The sequence below is a fragment of the Callorhinus ursinus genome, unplaced genomic scaffold, assembly GCF_003265705.2.
Source record: "Callorhinus ursinus isolate GAN/ISIS: 27379988/994484 unplaced genomic scaffold, GSC_fseal_2.0 scaffold1, whole genome shotgun sequence".
NCBI classification, from domain to species: Eukaryota; Metazoa; Chordata; class Mammalia; order Carnivora; family Otariidae; genus Callorhinus; species Callorhinus ursinus.
The window spans coordinates 39,489,911-39,504,238 of record NW_027397063.1 but is presented as its reverse complement, the minus strand read 5'-3'; the positions used below and the strand labels follow the sequence as shown (position 1 = coordinate 39,504,238).

The window sequence follows — 14,328 nt, the reverse complement described above, 5'->3', positions numbered from 1 at the left end:
TAGACTAAGAACACATGTGATATGCAAGTTAAATCTGATCTCCAAAAGCAGTACAAAGAGAGTGTCAGTTCTATATAAACTATACACTAATGGGAAAGTAATGCTTGGTCAAAAGCAAAAGCTTTCCTTGTCTTTTTCTGAGGTAGAACTCTAGCCTGAATCCTAATTTTTTTCCCCAGCATCATTTAAGATGCAAGAAAATTAGTGTCTATCAAAGGGATTCTGGTACTTACCACACCTTCATTGTGCTAGGAAAACCTTTCAGCAAGACAGTAGGACTGAGAAGGACCTCTTTATGGGGAAACTGAGCCAAAGAAGCACTTTACCTTGCTCCTGGAAGGAGACTTTGTCATAGAAATCTGGTGCTAATAATAAGCGAATTACCTTGGTATTTTCCTCAGTGAGAAATGAGGTGTCAGATTTGCAGCCTACTGTTTTATTTTGCCAAAATAAATTCTAAAAATGTACTGGGTATCAGGGACCGACTATAAGTAGGTCTCTTTTAGCTGACATTTTTGTCCCTAGTTTTCATGCTCTTATATGTCAGGAGGCCCTGAAACCTAATCTACCGGAAGCCACATCACTAAGAATGACAAAATGGTAGCATTTATCTAGCATTTACTAGTAACAAGCACTCTCATAAACTTTACATGTGGTAACTTCTAATGATGGGTAGATTATTCTTGCTCCATTTTCCCCCCCAGAATAACTATGAGTGCCTTTTAGACTATAACTTTGTTCTCCTCTTAGATATTCAAGAATTCGCCTTTCTTGTGGTCTCCCTTAATTTATAGGCCATTTATGCCTACATTATCTAGGATAATATATTTTCCATTGCTCTCAATGGACTTTTAGTCTGAATATCAAATGGCAGCTAACCACCTCAGGAAAAAACTGATTTTCTGGTTTTCCTTCTTTTTCATTTTCTTTCTTTTTTTTTTTAAGATTTTATTTTTAAGTAACCTCTACACCTAGTATGGGGCTTGACACAACCCTGAGATCAAGAGTCGCATGCGCTACTGACTTGAGCCACCTTCTTGTGTTTAATGACATTAGTTATTTCCTCTTTTTTCCCCCTCAAGGGAGGCTTCATAAAGAACTGTCACCAATTTTGTTTAACTGCCACAGAACCTTCCTTACACAGTGACTTTTTCCATTTTGAAGAAAACAGTCATCTTCTTGGATTTACTCTTTAGCCATTGTGAAAATACCTTTGCTTTATTCATGTTTTCCAGGATATTTTATCTGTGGGTTAGGTTTCACGCCAGATGTGGCATTTGGAGTACAATGTTTTATAATCTTTTTTCTTTCAGTTCCAAGAGATGTGCTCCTTCCCCCTAAACCAGACCCTGAAGTCTCTCAGAGCGAGCCTGGTAAATAAATAATTTTATTTTCCCAGTTAGGAAGTGTGTTTTTCAAAAAGTGTTCTTGAGATAAATACATTTTGTAATCATTGTGATATGGAAGAAGTTTGGAGAAAATTATAGATATTGAATGTGTATTTCCTTTTTGTGAAGATTTAAACTTATCATCTGCTTGAATTTTTTTTCTCTGGTTAGAATGGAGGAATAGTATAGAATTAGTTTTCCATGGAAGTGTTTCCATCGAAAAGGAGATCATGCTAAAATTATAAGACATGCTTATTAACTGAGCCAACCATTTTTACCTTCTTTCAGAATGTAAATAGAACTACATTCCAACTGTGGGTGTACTTTAAGTCAAAAATGTGCATGCCTACTCAAAAATTTTCCTCAAAGTCACAGTGAATGAGATCTTTAAAGTTTTAGCTAAACTAAGTTTCCTAAGTGGCATCTAATATATAGAATTTTCTCATATTTATTATGATTCTTCGATAATGTTTAAATGTTCAAATAGAAGCATATAGAAACACACAAATGATGTTTACTTCACCAGGTAGTAATTTTCATAAATATATTTCCTTGATTTGCTTTTGGCCTAGTTCTGCAACCTGTTACCTTTAGAATTGATCCACCAGAGACAACAATAGGTAATGGTTTTCCCCTACCAACCAACTCTAATAGTTTTCTTTGCTACAGTCCAATTGCAGGTCTTTCTCACCTTACCATATTGAAACATCATCTCTTCTCAGTCCACCTCATCATCTCATTCTCATTACTCTTACTCTTTCCAAAATAGAAAAGCAATGGCTTCACTGTTGTAAAGGCTTTGCTCTGAAGACCAACTTAAGACAACTCATTACCTACCTCATTACTTCCGTGTTCAGAACAATTCCATGTGCTCATGCCCATCTAGTTAACATCTTCTGCAAGTTTAGTGGTTCTCAGCTGTAGTGTTACAGCACACTAGCATGTGACAAGTTATGAAAGGTTCTAGCAAGTAATTATTGTTAATATTGGTCAAAATACTGAACTTTGCCCATGGTTTATTTTTAAAAATAAACTTGAGGAGACTCCAGATGACCGCTACAAGAATCAATATTTTCACTCACTTTGTAATCCTGTGTGTCCTTGTGGATGGGAGAGAGAGAGACAGAGCTACAGCTGACAGACCAGGACTGTTTCTAACTCATACCCCATCTTAACCAGGGATGATCATGAAGAGTGTCAAGCCCTGAATCATTTTTTATCTGTCCTGGTGGGGGAAAAAAAAAAAAAACAGTTGAGAACCATTATTCTTATAATCCACAGTCATTTTCCTGAAGGTTCTGTGTACATCTAACTTTCTTCTTCATGACCCACCTAATGTTTTCCTTTTCCTGTTTCAAATGAAGGAATCTCGTGTAATATTATTCTGGCCGGGTGCTGGCTTTTGCATCTGAAGATTGACAACGCTGGTGCTTTTCTTTTGCAGCTCCTTTAGAGACACGAGGCAGCCCTTTCATACCCATGATTCCACCAAGTACTACTAGTGAAGAGGAACTGCAAGCCACTCTGGGTATTTTGTTTTCATGTTTCAGTCCAATGAGGACCTACCTTTTAGGGATTGCTCTTGAAGTAGCTATGCGTGCATTGTGTTTATGGAATGTTTCCAAACAATAGAGGGTCTCTTTTTACCGTTACTAAAAGACATCCATTTCACTTGATTCTTTTACATTAACTGTGTATTTGTCCTTCTAATATTTATGCTGGTTTTCAATAGAAAATGAGAATATTTTAAAACATCTTGACAAAATTTTAACTTTTCTCAAAAGAAGAATATTCCCAAAGTGTATCAGCGCTATACTTTTTGGTTTTTTTTCCATATTTGAAACTGCCTTTGGGAAGAAAAATTTCATTTTGAATTCATTGAATATTTTATGGGTGCTAAGTGAAATGCTAAGCAATGGGAGTTCCAGAAAAGAAACTGTTTTAAGGGTGAGTCCTGACTCTGGAGAGCTCAGCATCTAATATAAAGAAACAGGATCAGTGATAGTAGTGCTTCCTCAGTGCCCCCCAGTGTGCTATGTGTGATGTTTCATTTAAGCCACACAACAGTTGTCCCATTTTACAGATTAGAAAATTGAGGCATAAAGAGGTTTAAAAATTGGGCCAAGTCACACAGTTAATGTCAAAGCTGGATTGGAACCCACGTATTCAGTCACCTGAGCTCCTGGGATTCACTTCAGTGTTGAAAACGAGTGTGATAGAGAAATGAGCAATTTGTTAAAGAAGCCAACTACTGGGTGTATAAGGGGACGCTTTACAGAGGAGGTGATATTTACCCCGAATTTTCAAGCTGGAGTGAGAGTTGAAGTTAAAGATGTGAAAGGTTCTTTCAGGTTAAAGACAGATGGGAGAGAGGCAGTTCAGAGAATGGTGGTCAGGCTAATCTGATGAGCACATGACTTGCCTGGAAAAACGAGGATGGCTAGATGCATCAGGAAGGTTGGTGGGGATGAGTGGTCCATGCTTTCAGGAGTTCAGTACCGATACATTCACAGCCTGGAAAACCTCAGTTTGCCTGACCCTCGATTGAAAATGAATCAGAAAACAAGAATTTCCAGCTTGTGTTTGTTGGTTCCTTGGTTCCTTTGCCCTGTCCACAATGCATCTCCCATGGCTGTGTTTAAATCAGTGGCCTTATTTTCCTCCTTTCATCCCTTTTCAAATAAATCTATGCTTTGTGTGTGTCTACTGAGATGCAGTTACTGATCACATTTCAAAATGAAATCCTCTTTAAAGGAACAAATTTAAAACTGAGCAAGTACACCCTAATTTCCAAATATTCATCTATTCTAGCCATTCTCCACCAAGTGAACATCACCCATGACAGCAAAGTCAAAAGTACTTTTCAAGAACCACTGCTAGATATACTAACTTCTACTCCCTATTTATTTTAATGTACCTTGGTTTATTGAAGCAAGAACCATCGCCTGCCAACGGTCACAAGTATGTCTGTTGGGCGCCTGGGTGGCTGAGTCGTTAAGCGTCTGCCTTCGGCTCAGGTCATGATCCCAGGGTCCTGGGATTGAGCCCCACATCGGGCTCCCTGCTTGGCGGGGAGCCTGCTTCTCCCTCTGCTTGTGTTCCCTCTCTCACTGTGTCTCTCTCTGTCAAAGAAATAAATAAAATCTTAAAAAAACAAGTATGTCTGTTATGAGCAAAATCCTGATTATAAAGCAGGGCAGAAAAAAAAAAGGTGACAGTGTATTCTATGCCCCAAGTATTTTCTTGGCTACAGGGTATGGTAAAGTGGCAAAGTATAATTTGCTATGTTTATATGATGCTGTGATGACTTCGAGATAATATGGGAGTAGAAGTAGTGCCACACTTATTTTTTTTTTATTTTGCCAGGAAAAATGTGTCTATGTCAATAAACTTTGACTCTCACATCACATAAATAGAAGAATATTTATCCTTATACAGTCTAAATGCACCTGTCTTCATACAATGTATTTCTTTTCCAGCTCCTATAAATAACTTGAGTTTATGGAATAGAGGGGAAGCATGAAGACAGTAATGTATGAAAACAGTTAAGAGACAGAGTTTGAGAACAGCCATGTCCAGGATCATGAAACAGTAATCGTGAACTAAAAGCTTTTGGAAATCCTTATGATAATCATGAAAATAATAGAGCAAGAAGATAGCAAATATAATAAATGAGTTATTAAAATGTACCTTTAACTTTGAAATTTTGTGATGACAAGGATTACTTATAAATGCAATTTCCCATGAGGTGGAAAAAAAATGTGAGGTTTTTTTGACATGTTCATGATGATAATTACTGAAAGCCAGCCATCTTACTGTGTTTTTCCCCAGCAGAAACAGACCAATCCACCCAAGGATTCTTCACAACTAAGATTCCGCTAACAACTGAATTGGCAAAGACAACTCAGGGTAATGCTGCTTCCCCACTTCTGCGTAGTAAACCATTTCTTTTTTTTTTTTTTTTTATGTTTAAACCATTTATTTTCATTTTTAATCATGAAAGAAATTTTCTTTTCAGAATGTCAGTTTTCATCACAGTGAAATAGTTTTCTTCACTTTATAGGTGCAGGACATCCACCGAATAGGAATATTTATGTGTACATCACTTGAATGTAGGGAAGACCGGTTCTTTAGTTAGAACTTTGCTTTTGAATGTAGGGTTGACCATGTGATGCTGAGAACTAAGAATGAAAGCCTCCTCTCACCATGCTTTTTTAGTTTGTTTAACCTTCGTTTGCCTCATTTTCCACATCTGATAAATAAGAATCTGTGTTAGCTTTTTTCTCCTCCCCATTCTCCTCCCTCTCTCCTACCCCCTCGCGCTCCCTCTCTGCCTCCCTCTGTCCCATCTCCTCTACTCCATAACGACATTGATACTGTGGCCTGAGGAAGGAAACTTGTAAGGAGAAGAAACAATTTTTAAAGATGACTTAATATTTAAACATCGAGGGAGGGTGTGGGGGAGATTTCCTTTTCTTTCTTTCTTCCTACTTCTTGGGAAATGAACTTGCTTACACAAAGCTCTATCTCCATGTTCTCAATAGTCTATCCTTTTTGTATTTTTCTGTCCTACTTAGGTTATAACCAGTTGTGGATTTCCGGGATTTTTGTGGATTTTTTTTTTCTTTCTGTTCTAAATGATCCCTTTTGTTCATCTCTACATCTTTCATATGGTAGGAAGTCTAAAACACAAAAGTAAACATTTTTTTAAGGAGTTGGAAGACACATTTATTTTACTTATTGTCAGTTATAATTTGTAGAGAAAATCTGGTGTAAGAAATTTGAAATAATAAGAAAAATTGTTTAAAAAATATAATTTTAAGGTATTTTATAATAAGTAAAACAGTACATATTCTAAATAAACATGACTAGAACACTTCATGGCATAGGATAGTTCTTGTAAATTTTCTCAATCTTTTTTTACTTGTTTGGTTTCATTTTTTATTATGTATTAAATGTTTATTACTTACATTGTTACCTTTCTATTTATTAACTTTTTATTTCTTTATAAATCCACACAGAAGAAACCCAACATAATGGCAGCCCTCCCATGTCTTCATGACCAGCTTCAACCATTAACAACAGATGGTCAATCATGTTACATCCATAACACACCCTAATTTTTGTATGGTTTTTTTTTTATGTTTTTGCTTAATAGAAGCAATTAATGTCTTAACAGAAGATAGTTGATTCTCATAATGAAATACATTGTTTTTGCAGCAAAATATATAAACATTTATAGCAAGCAACATAAAAAAGACTATTCAGTTCAGGTTGTGTTGCCAGATGAAGAAAAGATTTCAACTTTTAAAGCTTTATAGATTTCAGAATTGAGAATAAAAGATTAGAGGCCTGTTTTTTCCTTGCTTTGCTTTTTCTTACTATAATGGGAATGTCAGTACTGTGTCACCATTATTAGTGTATGTGGAATTTTTATCAAATTCTTTCTAGAATATGGTTCTACTAGATATGAATTTTATAGTTGGTGGGGTGTATATCCAGGATCTGATTTCATTATATGAAATGTCTTAATATATCTATACAACGTACTCTATGTTCTGAGGATTGTTAGCTTGAGCCTGAACTGTGCTGCCCTAGGATTCATACTTTTCTAGGCTTGGACCAAGGATCTTCAGAGTGAGCTTACCAGGGATTCACTGGTATGAGGCGACAAAGAACACCCTAGGAAAGAACCTTTCTTAAGGGTGGGGTTAGCATTAGCCATCTGGTCCGGCCCAGTGGGCCTTCATTACCAAGAGGGTCCACTTTCACAAAGGCATGCTGTGCGTCCCTAGGATCACCCTCATCAAACCCTCATGAATGTGCCTGAGCTCTGTGGAAGAGGAAGTCGGTCATCTGTTTTGTTGTGTTTTTAGCATCAGGCATCAGAGGCCTAAGACAGCACACAGCAATTTGAGAGAGGTGCTAGGGGGTGAAATGACTCCTCTTGGGCTTTGCACTCTCCCCATGCATGGACCACGACCTGTGTGGCTTTTTGATCTCTAAACCCTCCACGATGGGAGCCAAGTGCTCCAAAGAAATTTTGTGCCTAAAATCTCCGACATAGAGCCTGGTAGTAGAATCTCCAACCCCTGTTCTCAGGGACAGCCTTGCTCCGTTGTCTACTAAGACAATTCCCTGCAGCACGCCATAACCCAAAACCTGAAATAGTCAAACTCTTCTTTGCCTTTCTCACACTGTAATAGAAATCCACTTGACTAGACATACTATGGGGACACTGTTTATTTTACTTATTTCTGCTCCCTTATCCCTGCCCCACCCCAGGGAAAGTTATATCTTTCTTACCCTCTCCCTGTGCTGGGTAGAACATGACAACTTCAAGGTGTTTCTCCTATAACCCTGTTTGTTTCATTTTGGAGTTATCTTCATGCTTCATACAAGTTAATACTTCATAGTATTTTTTAATGCTCTTAAACAGATTTTTATAAAACTAGGTACAAAAGCATCTTTTAAAATTACTAGTCATTAAAAACTATGTAGACATATGTTCACAAAGCTCCTTTTCTTTTTTTTTTCTTTCAGTTTAAAATTAAAGCCCTAGAGCAGTTTTCTCAAGGCCATGTGTTATTCAGTGATGAACTATATGAGTACCTCATAGTCTAAACTTAAGTTATACTCCAGTGCTTGTATGAAAAATTCTGTCTAGATTTAAGTAAAGATTGTGGGGAAAAATAAAGCAAAAATTCTTATCCTATGGCTTTGAAATACTGAGTATAGTCCTGATTATTTCTGTGTTATTTATTTTCTCTGTTCTGCTTTATATCCCTTTCCTGTCCAAAGTTTTAAAATTCATATTTGTCCTAGAAGGAGACTAATAAGAACCATGGCCCTGGTATTTCTTTAAGCTAAAACAATCAAACCTTGAAGAAATTAAGATGAAAAACTGAAATAGATTCAATTCACAGGGACTCCTACCACCGTCAAAGAGAATTTTGAAGAAAAGCATTTGCAAATCATCATTACACCATTTGAGGGTATAATGAGAATTAATTTTTTATAACATCAGTACCTCTGTTCACTCTAGCTGCTACACTTTGAAAGGTCCACACTAAACCTACAGAGAATTTCAGTATGCATCTGCTGTTTTTGGCCTGAAGTATGGCAAAATTCTGCTCATCAGTCTTCACATTGGAAGCTTATAAATGAGCTACGTTATAATCTGTTTCACAGGTGTATTTTTTTTAACTTGGTAGGCAAAGCATTGCTGACTTATGATTATATAAATACCCACTCAAGATGTGAACAAAATCATCAAAATGATGTAATCTACTTACAGACTTCGCAAGAAAAATTTTTTCCAGTCTTAGCTAAAGCATTACCAGGAGAGTTAGTGGTAAGGAGGCAGTGAGTGTGGTATGTTGGGGGGGTGCGGCGCAGAGAAGAGGGAAGGGAAAGATGGAGGAATTCCAGGATGAACACACACTTTAAAATCTTAGGAAGCAAAAGTATTTCACCTTAGTTTCTCATGAATTTGCCTGCCTACAATGGTCGCTCATTTTTTAAATTTATTTAGCAAGTCTTCATTAGGTGTCCTCACTGTGCCAGGCGCTGAGTAACAGGAGCAGGAAATGACAAGGTGGTATGTTGCTCCCAGGGCCTGTCCCAGTTCTTGCTCTTTGCTCTCCCTCTCTTGATAGGCAGGGCAACGGAAGTCATTGTCTCCCACTCCTAAAGCTTTAATGGATAGGACTAATCGAGTATTCATTTCAGGGTTCATGAGCTGGGACAGTTTGATAGAGACCACATGTTCCCACTCTTTCAAACTACCTAAAAATATATACTTTTTTTTTTAATCTTTGAGATTACCTGTCTTCTTTGGCAAAATAATGTTCCACTCTGACTTCCTAATTGAGAGATGTGGATGGATGGATGGCTAGTTGGCTTATATGTTTACCATGTTAAGCAACCGTTCGGTAAAATAAATGCCCTTGAGAAGCATGGACTAAATGGAGACTAATCCTTGACATACATTACAAATGACACCCCACTCTGTGTGCCTTTATTTCCAGTCATGAATGTGTTTGCTTGTTTTATTTTCCTTCAGCAGCAATGCTGTAATGCATAATTACAGGTTTCAGAACATCCTTTCCACTTCCATGCAATATGTATGAGTTGCTGGTCCCTAGGATGCTAAATCCCATTTAATGGAATGTTGGTTATTAAATATGAAGCCTTTCCTCTGTTTCAGCACCACACAGATTGTATACTACTCCTGTGAGGCCCAGAATACCGGACAAAGCACACATCAGACCCAGTAAGTTGTTTCTCTTTCTGGCGACCTAAATAATCAGCACACCTGAGAAGGTATAAAATGTGTTGAAACAGCAACATACACCAAAGGAGGGATATATATCTCTAAATGGCAATAAAGGATGTGCAGAAATTCAGATCCTTGTGGATAAGTGGAGAGGAAATGATGAATCCATAGTAATGATAAGATGTGACCAGATATAAAGACTCCCTTGGAACTTTATCAATAGAGAAGTATTTTTAGAATAGCATTTGTGTGTAAATCTCACACATACTCCTTCAGTTTTCCATGGCAATTATAGGAATAGCATTAGAGTTAGCTATTTAGATACTACTAGCTCTCAAATGTTATTGAAGAAGAGATGGTCTCTTCTAGTATAAAAGACCCTTGTTCTGGGAGAACATTTTTCCTTGATTCCTTCAGATGATAAAACACACACACATACACACATTTTACAGGTCATATACAGTAAAAATGATAATTAAGAAGTGGAAAATACTTTACATTTATTGGATTCTCCAAAAATTCAAGCATCTCCCTCACTGGAGCTTGTTAATGAAAAGTTAACTTGGACAGGTTGATTTGGTTCGTGTAAATTGCTCCTATGCTAAAGCACAAGTTGGACCAAAGACACTGACGTTTCCTGTCCTTTTGTTGCTGCAGTTCTAAGTCTTCTTAAAGTTCTAAATAATGAAGCTGCATTATAAATTAATGTTCTTTGTGTACCATCTCTCCAGGCATGTGGGAAAAGAAACAAATAATTGTTTTTATCCTTTGGTTTATGGATAGTCCATGTGTTTTTTGTCTTTTGTTTTTGGGGGCTTTTTGCAGTAATTTTTCCAAGACCTAAAGGTAATTAGGCACAGACATCTTTTATAAACAAATGTATCTCCATGTGCCCTCTGTACCATGATAGCTGTTGAGAGCTTAATGTGTGGCTGGTTATATTAAAGGTTTCTACAAAATAATGAAACCGTAACAACAATGGCTAACATTGAGGGCTTGCCATGTGTCTTGTGGGGTACAGTTAAGGAAGCCAAGGCATGAGAACAGCTAGGAAGTAGATTTGAAGGCAAGCAATCTGGTCCAGAGCTTGCTCTCTCAACCACAATATACTTCGTGCTTTTTCTGGAAGAGTCTTCCAGAGGCTAAGGCAGGTGACCTCTTAAAGTGCTAGTAATGCTCTGGCTCTCCATAGAGTGGGAGAGAAATTAAAATGATTTCATCATACTCTATGTTCAACAATGGACTTGTACCAGGTTAAGAGGGAACACCCTTATGTGGAGACCCCTGCAAAAGACCCACCAACTTATGAGTTATGAATTAAGAGCTTGGCACATAAAGACACTTCAAGTTTTGGTTTTTCATTGGGTATATAGGTGGTCCTGATCTTTCTTCAGTTCTGTTTTGGAATGTATCTAGTGCTTAGAAATTAAATGAGGGATTTCCCATTTAGACATATAAATCCCCTTGCCAGTTGGTTCTTCAAGCCAGTGATCACCTCAGAGTAAAAAATCAGGTCTCTCTTCCCAAAATCAAGTCTATGATTTTTTAAACCAAAATTGTGGTTTCCATATTCTAAACAGTAGTTTTTGATGAGTGATAATTTTTCTGTTGCCTACTTAAATGACTTCCAATTCTTTGGGAACTTTTGTTTGCCTTGGCTGCAAAGTTTTAACAAGAACATTTCTAACCTATTTATTTCCCACTTTATTGTAGTTCTGAATAAGACAACTATAAGACCTAGTAGACTCAAACCCAGTAGGACTCCCAAAGAGAATGGAATGGGAACAGGTAATGATCACAAATTTATTTCCTTTTGATCCTCTCCAAACTATAAGTGTTTTCATTCAAAATTTGTACGTTTGTTGAATTCACACTTCAATTTCTTTTTACCAGTTTTGGAAGTTCTTAATAGAACTGGAATTGGAAATTATAACTCATTCCAAAATCAAAATTTGCAGTGTCTCTGAAAACACTGAAAAAGAATTTTTCTTTTCTAAACTCAGTCCACTAAATCATATATAGTCTTGATTCTTGAAAATATCCTGATTAAATATATATTTTTATATATATATTTAATATATATTATAAATATATTAACTATATAACATATAATATGCATTATTGAATGAAAATATCAAAATAGCTGTTTTCTCTAATTTCAGAAACACTTTCCATACATAGGCTCAGTCTTCAAGACTATAATCACTTTAAGTTGGTAATTTCACGAGTACCATTACAATTTTTTTATAAGACCTGAATTTGTTGGCAATGTGGAACATGATATTCTAATAAGAGAAGCTAGCAGTTGATCATCCTGGCTACAGGCATAGTAACATTTCCAAATCATTCAGCTTAATTCAGGAATTAAATGACATTGCCTTAATCCTGCCAGATCAGTGGGAGTAGGAATCATACAGATAACTAAGACAATCATCTGACAAAAGTTCAAACATCTCACTCACTAAGTGGATAAATGGTAGTTATGAGATGCCCTAATATGGGATTGCATCATTTCCTTGCTTTATTTATTTATTTATTTATTTATTTATGAGAGAAGGAGAAGAGGGGAGGGACAGAGCGAGAGAGAGAGAGAATCTTAAGCAGGCTTAATGCCCAGTATGGAGCCCCATGCAGGTCTCGATCTCATGACCCTGAGATCATGACTTGAGCCAAAATCAAGAGTTGGACACTGAACCAACTGAGCCACTCAGGCACCCTGCAATATTTTTTTAAATAATACAAATCACGTGCTTGCTTATGAAAAGAGCATGGAAATTAGAATTTCGTTAATGCATATTTAATCCATGATGGTTCCCTAATGAGAGTGAGATGTGAATAATACCTGAAGATATTTGGTCTAAAAATCATTTAGATTTGTTTTAAAATGTTTTTTCTACTAGGTTTTTACAGTGTGTGAAGTCCTAGGAATCCATTTTCCTTCAAACCAATTAATGTGGCAATTACTATAAATCCCTGACTCATGAAAAGTAAGAAAGCATTCCAATATTTATTTGTGCTCAGCTATTCTTTTTATTATTCCCAACTGTGGGATTAGGCAATGCATAGTTTCTTGGATTGACATAAACAGTCTGGCTCTAAACAGAACCACCTTGTTAATAGTCAAAGCACTTCCCTGGAGTTTGTCCAAGTAAAAATAGAAGAAAGCATTTGTGTCAACAAAGCAAATGAAAGAACAGGTAGCTATGATCAAACTTGAAAGTGATTAACTTTCAGTGTAATCAAGTACTGATTCTCACTAGGAAAATGCTAATTGTCTTCCAGAAGGAAAACAGCATTATTATAAGTTTATCTGCAATATAAACATTTTTTTCCAGAGCCCCTTGTAACACCAACTGACATCTATGACCCTTTTGTGTAGATGAAATCAACTTTGTAGCATTAACTCATCTAGTTAAACTGTGGAAGAAAGTCCTCTTAACGGAGCTTCATTTTAATTAGTTGGTGGCTAGTAGAAATGGGCTGGTGAGCACAGGTAGACAAAGCAGAGCTCAGTTTCTGCCTCCCTTGCTCTACTTCCATCCCCCAACCAAAATGCATTGTACCCATTCTATTGTCTGTCGAGATTCCCCTTTGGGGAATGCTGCCCATCTGTGGGGAATGAAGTCAGCAGACAGCATCCTCTTTCAGCTCCTTCAGAATCAGCCTCAGCTGAGAGAGCTTTGACTGGGGGTCAGGGTGATACATCTCCAGGTCTACTACAGATCACATAACAACCAAATGGTATTTGCTTCAGGAATGCAAGGTTGGCTCAACATTCAAACAGATTTGTATAATTCACCACATTAACAGAGAAAAGGAGAAAAATCATACCATCACCTCAATAAATACAAAAAACCATCGTTAGACAAAATTCAAAATCCATTCATGATGAAAACTCTCAGAAAACTAGGAATAGAAGGAATTTTCCTCACTCTGATAAAGGATATCTGTGAAAAACCTGCAACGAACATCATACTTAATAATGACAGTCTGAATGTTTTTCTCTTCACATCAAGAACACAAGGATTCCTACTTTTGCCACTTGTGCTGAAAAGAGTAGTGGGGTATTCAGCCAATGCAATAAGGCAAAAAAGGAAGTAGGTGGTATAAAAATTGGGAATCATAGATGACATGTAGGATATAATGAATGGAAAATTTAATAGCTCTCAGACTATTTGCTTAGGGAATAAGGTCTTTAGGGATTCATGAGAAAAAGAGTGTCTTAAAATCTATTCTCTCCAGATTACTGACTTACATGAGTCCACCTTACTTTGACTCTTCATAGTTTTGTTCTGGCTTGTTTACCAGAAATGCAGGTATTTACATTAAGTTTATTTTCTCCTCTGACCCAGTCCCACTATCTCATCCACACTTACTTCTCGCTTCTATCGAGTCTTAATGAGAACTTAATTTTTGTGTCACCTGATCCCTAATCAACTTTCACGTCTTGTATTTATCTTTATTATTCATCCATCTCACAGACATTTTCCTGCAGTTTTTCTTGCTAAAATTTTTAGCCCAGATATTTTACATTAAAAAGAAAAATCAGTTGATAAAGGAAGTGTTTAGGATTTATAGGACATATTCTTCATGGTTTTAGGCCACTTAAGGTTGTGCCTTTGGAAGAGTCAAAAAGAGATTCTGAGGCCTCAAAACAGTGGA

At 36.8% G+C, this 14,328-nt stretch overlaps 1 protein-coding gene across 10 annotated transcripts in view; it reads left to right on the top strand.

The window, feature by feature from the left end:
- Positions 1-14,328, top strand: part of ABI3BP (ABI family member 3 binding protein) — a 238,011-nt gene that overhangs the window by 182,263 nt on the left and 41,420 nt on the right. For 7 of the 10 annotated variants that reach the window (XM_073892686.1, XM_073892671.1, XM_073892668.1 and 4 more), the window contains 6 exons: positions 1,314-1,373; positions 1,961-2,008; positions 2,833-2,916; positions 5,220-5,297; positions 9,598-9,663; positions 11,380-11,454. In XM_073892686.1, coding sequence (XP_073748787.1) covers positions 1,314-1,373; positions 1,961-2,008; positions 2,833-2,916; positions 5,220-5,297; positions 9,598-9,663; positions 11,380-11,454 — 411 coding nt within the window. The remainder of the gene's footprint in view (positions 1-1,313; positions 1,374-1,960; positions 2,009-2,832; positions 2,917-5,219; positions 5,298-9,597; positions 9,664-11,379; positions 11,455-14,328) is intronic. The other 3 variants (XM_073892683.1, XM_073892688.1, XM_073892678.1) reach the window with 1 other exon arrangement.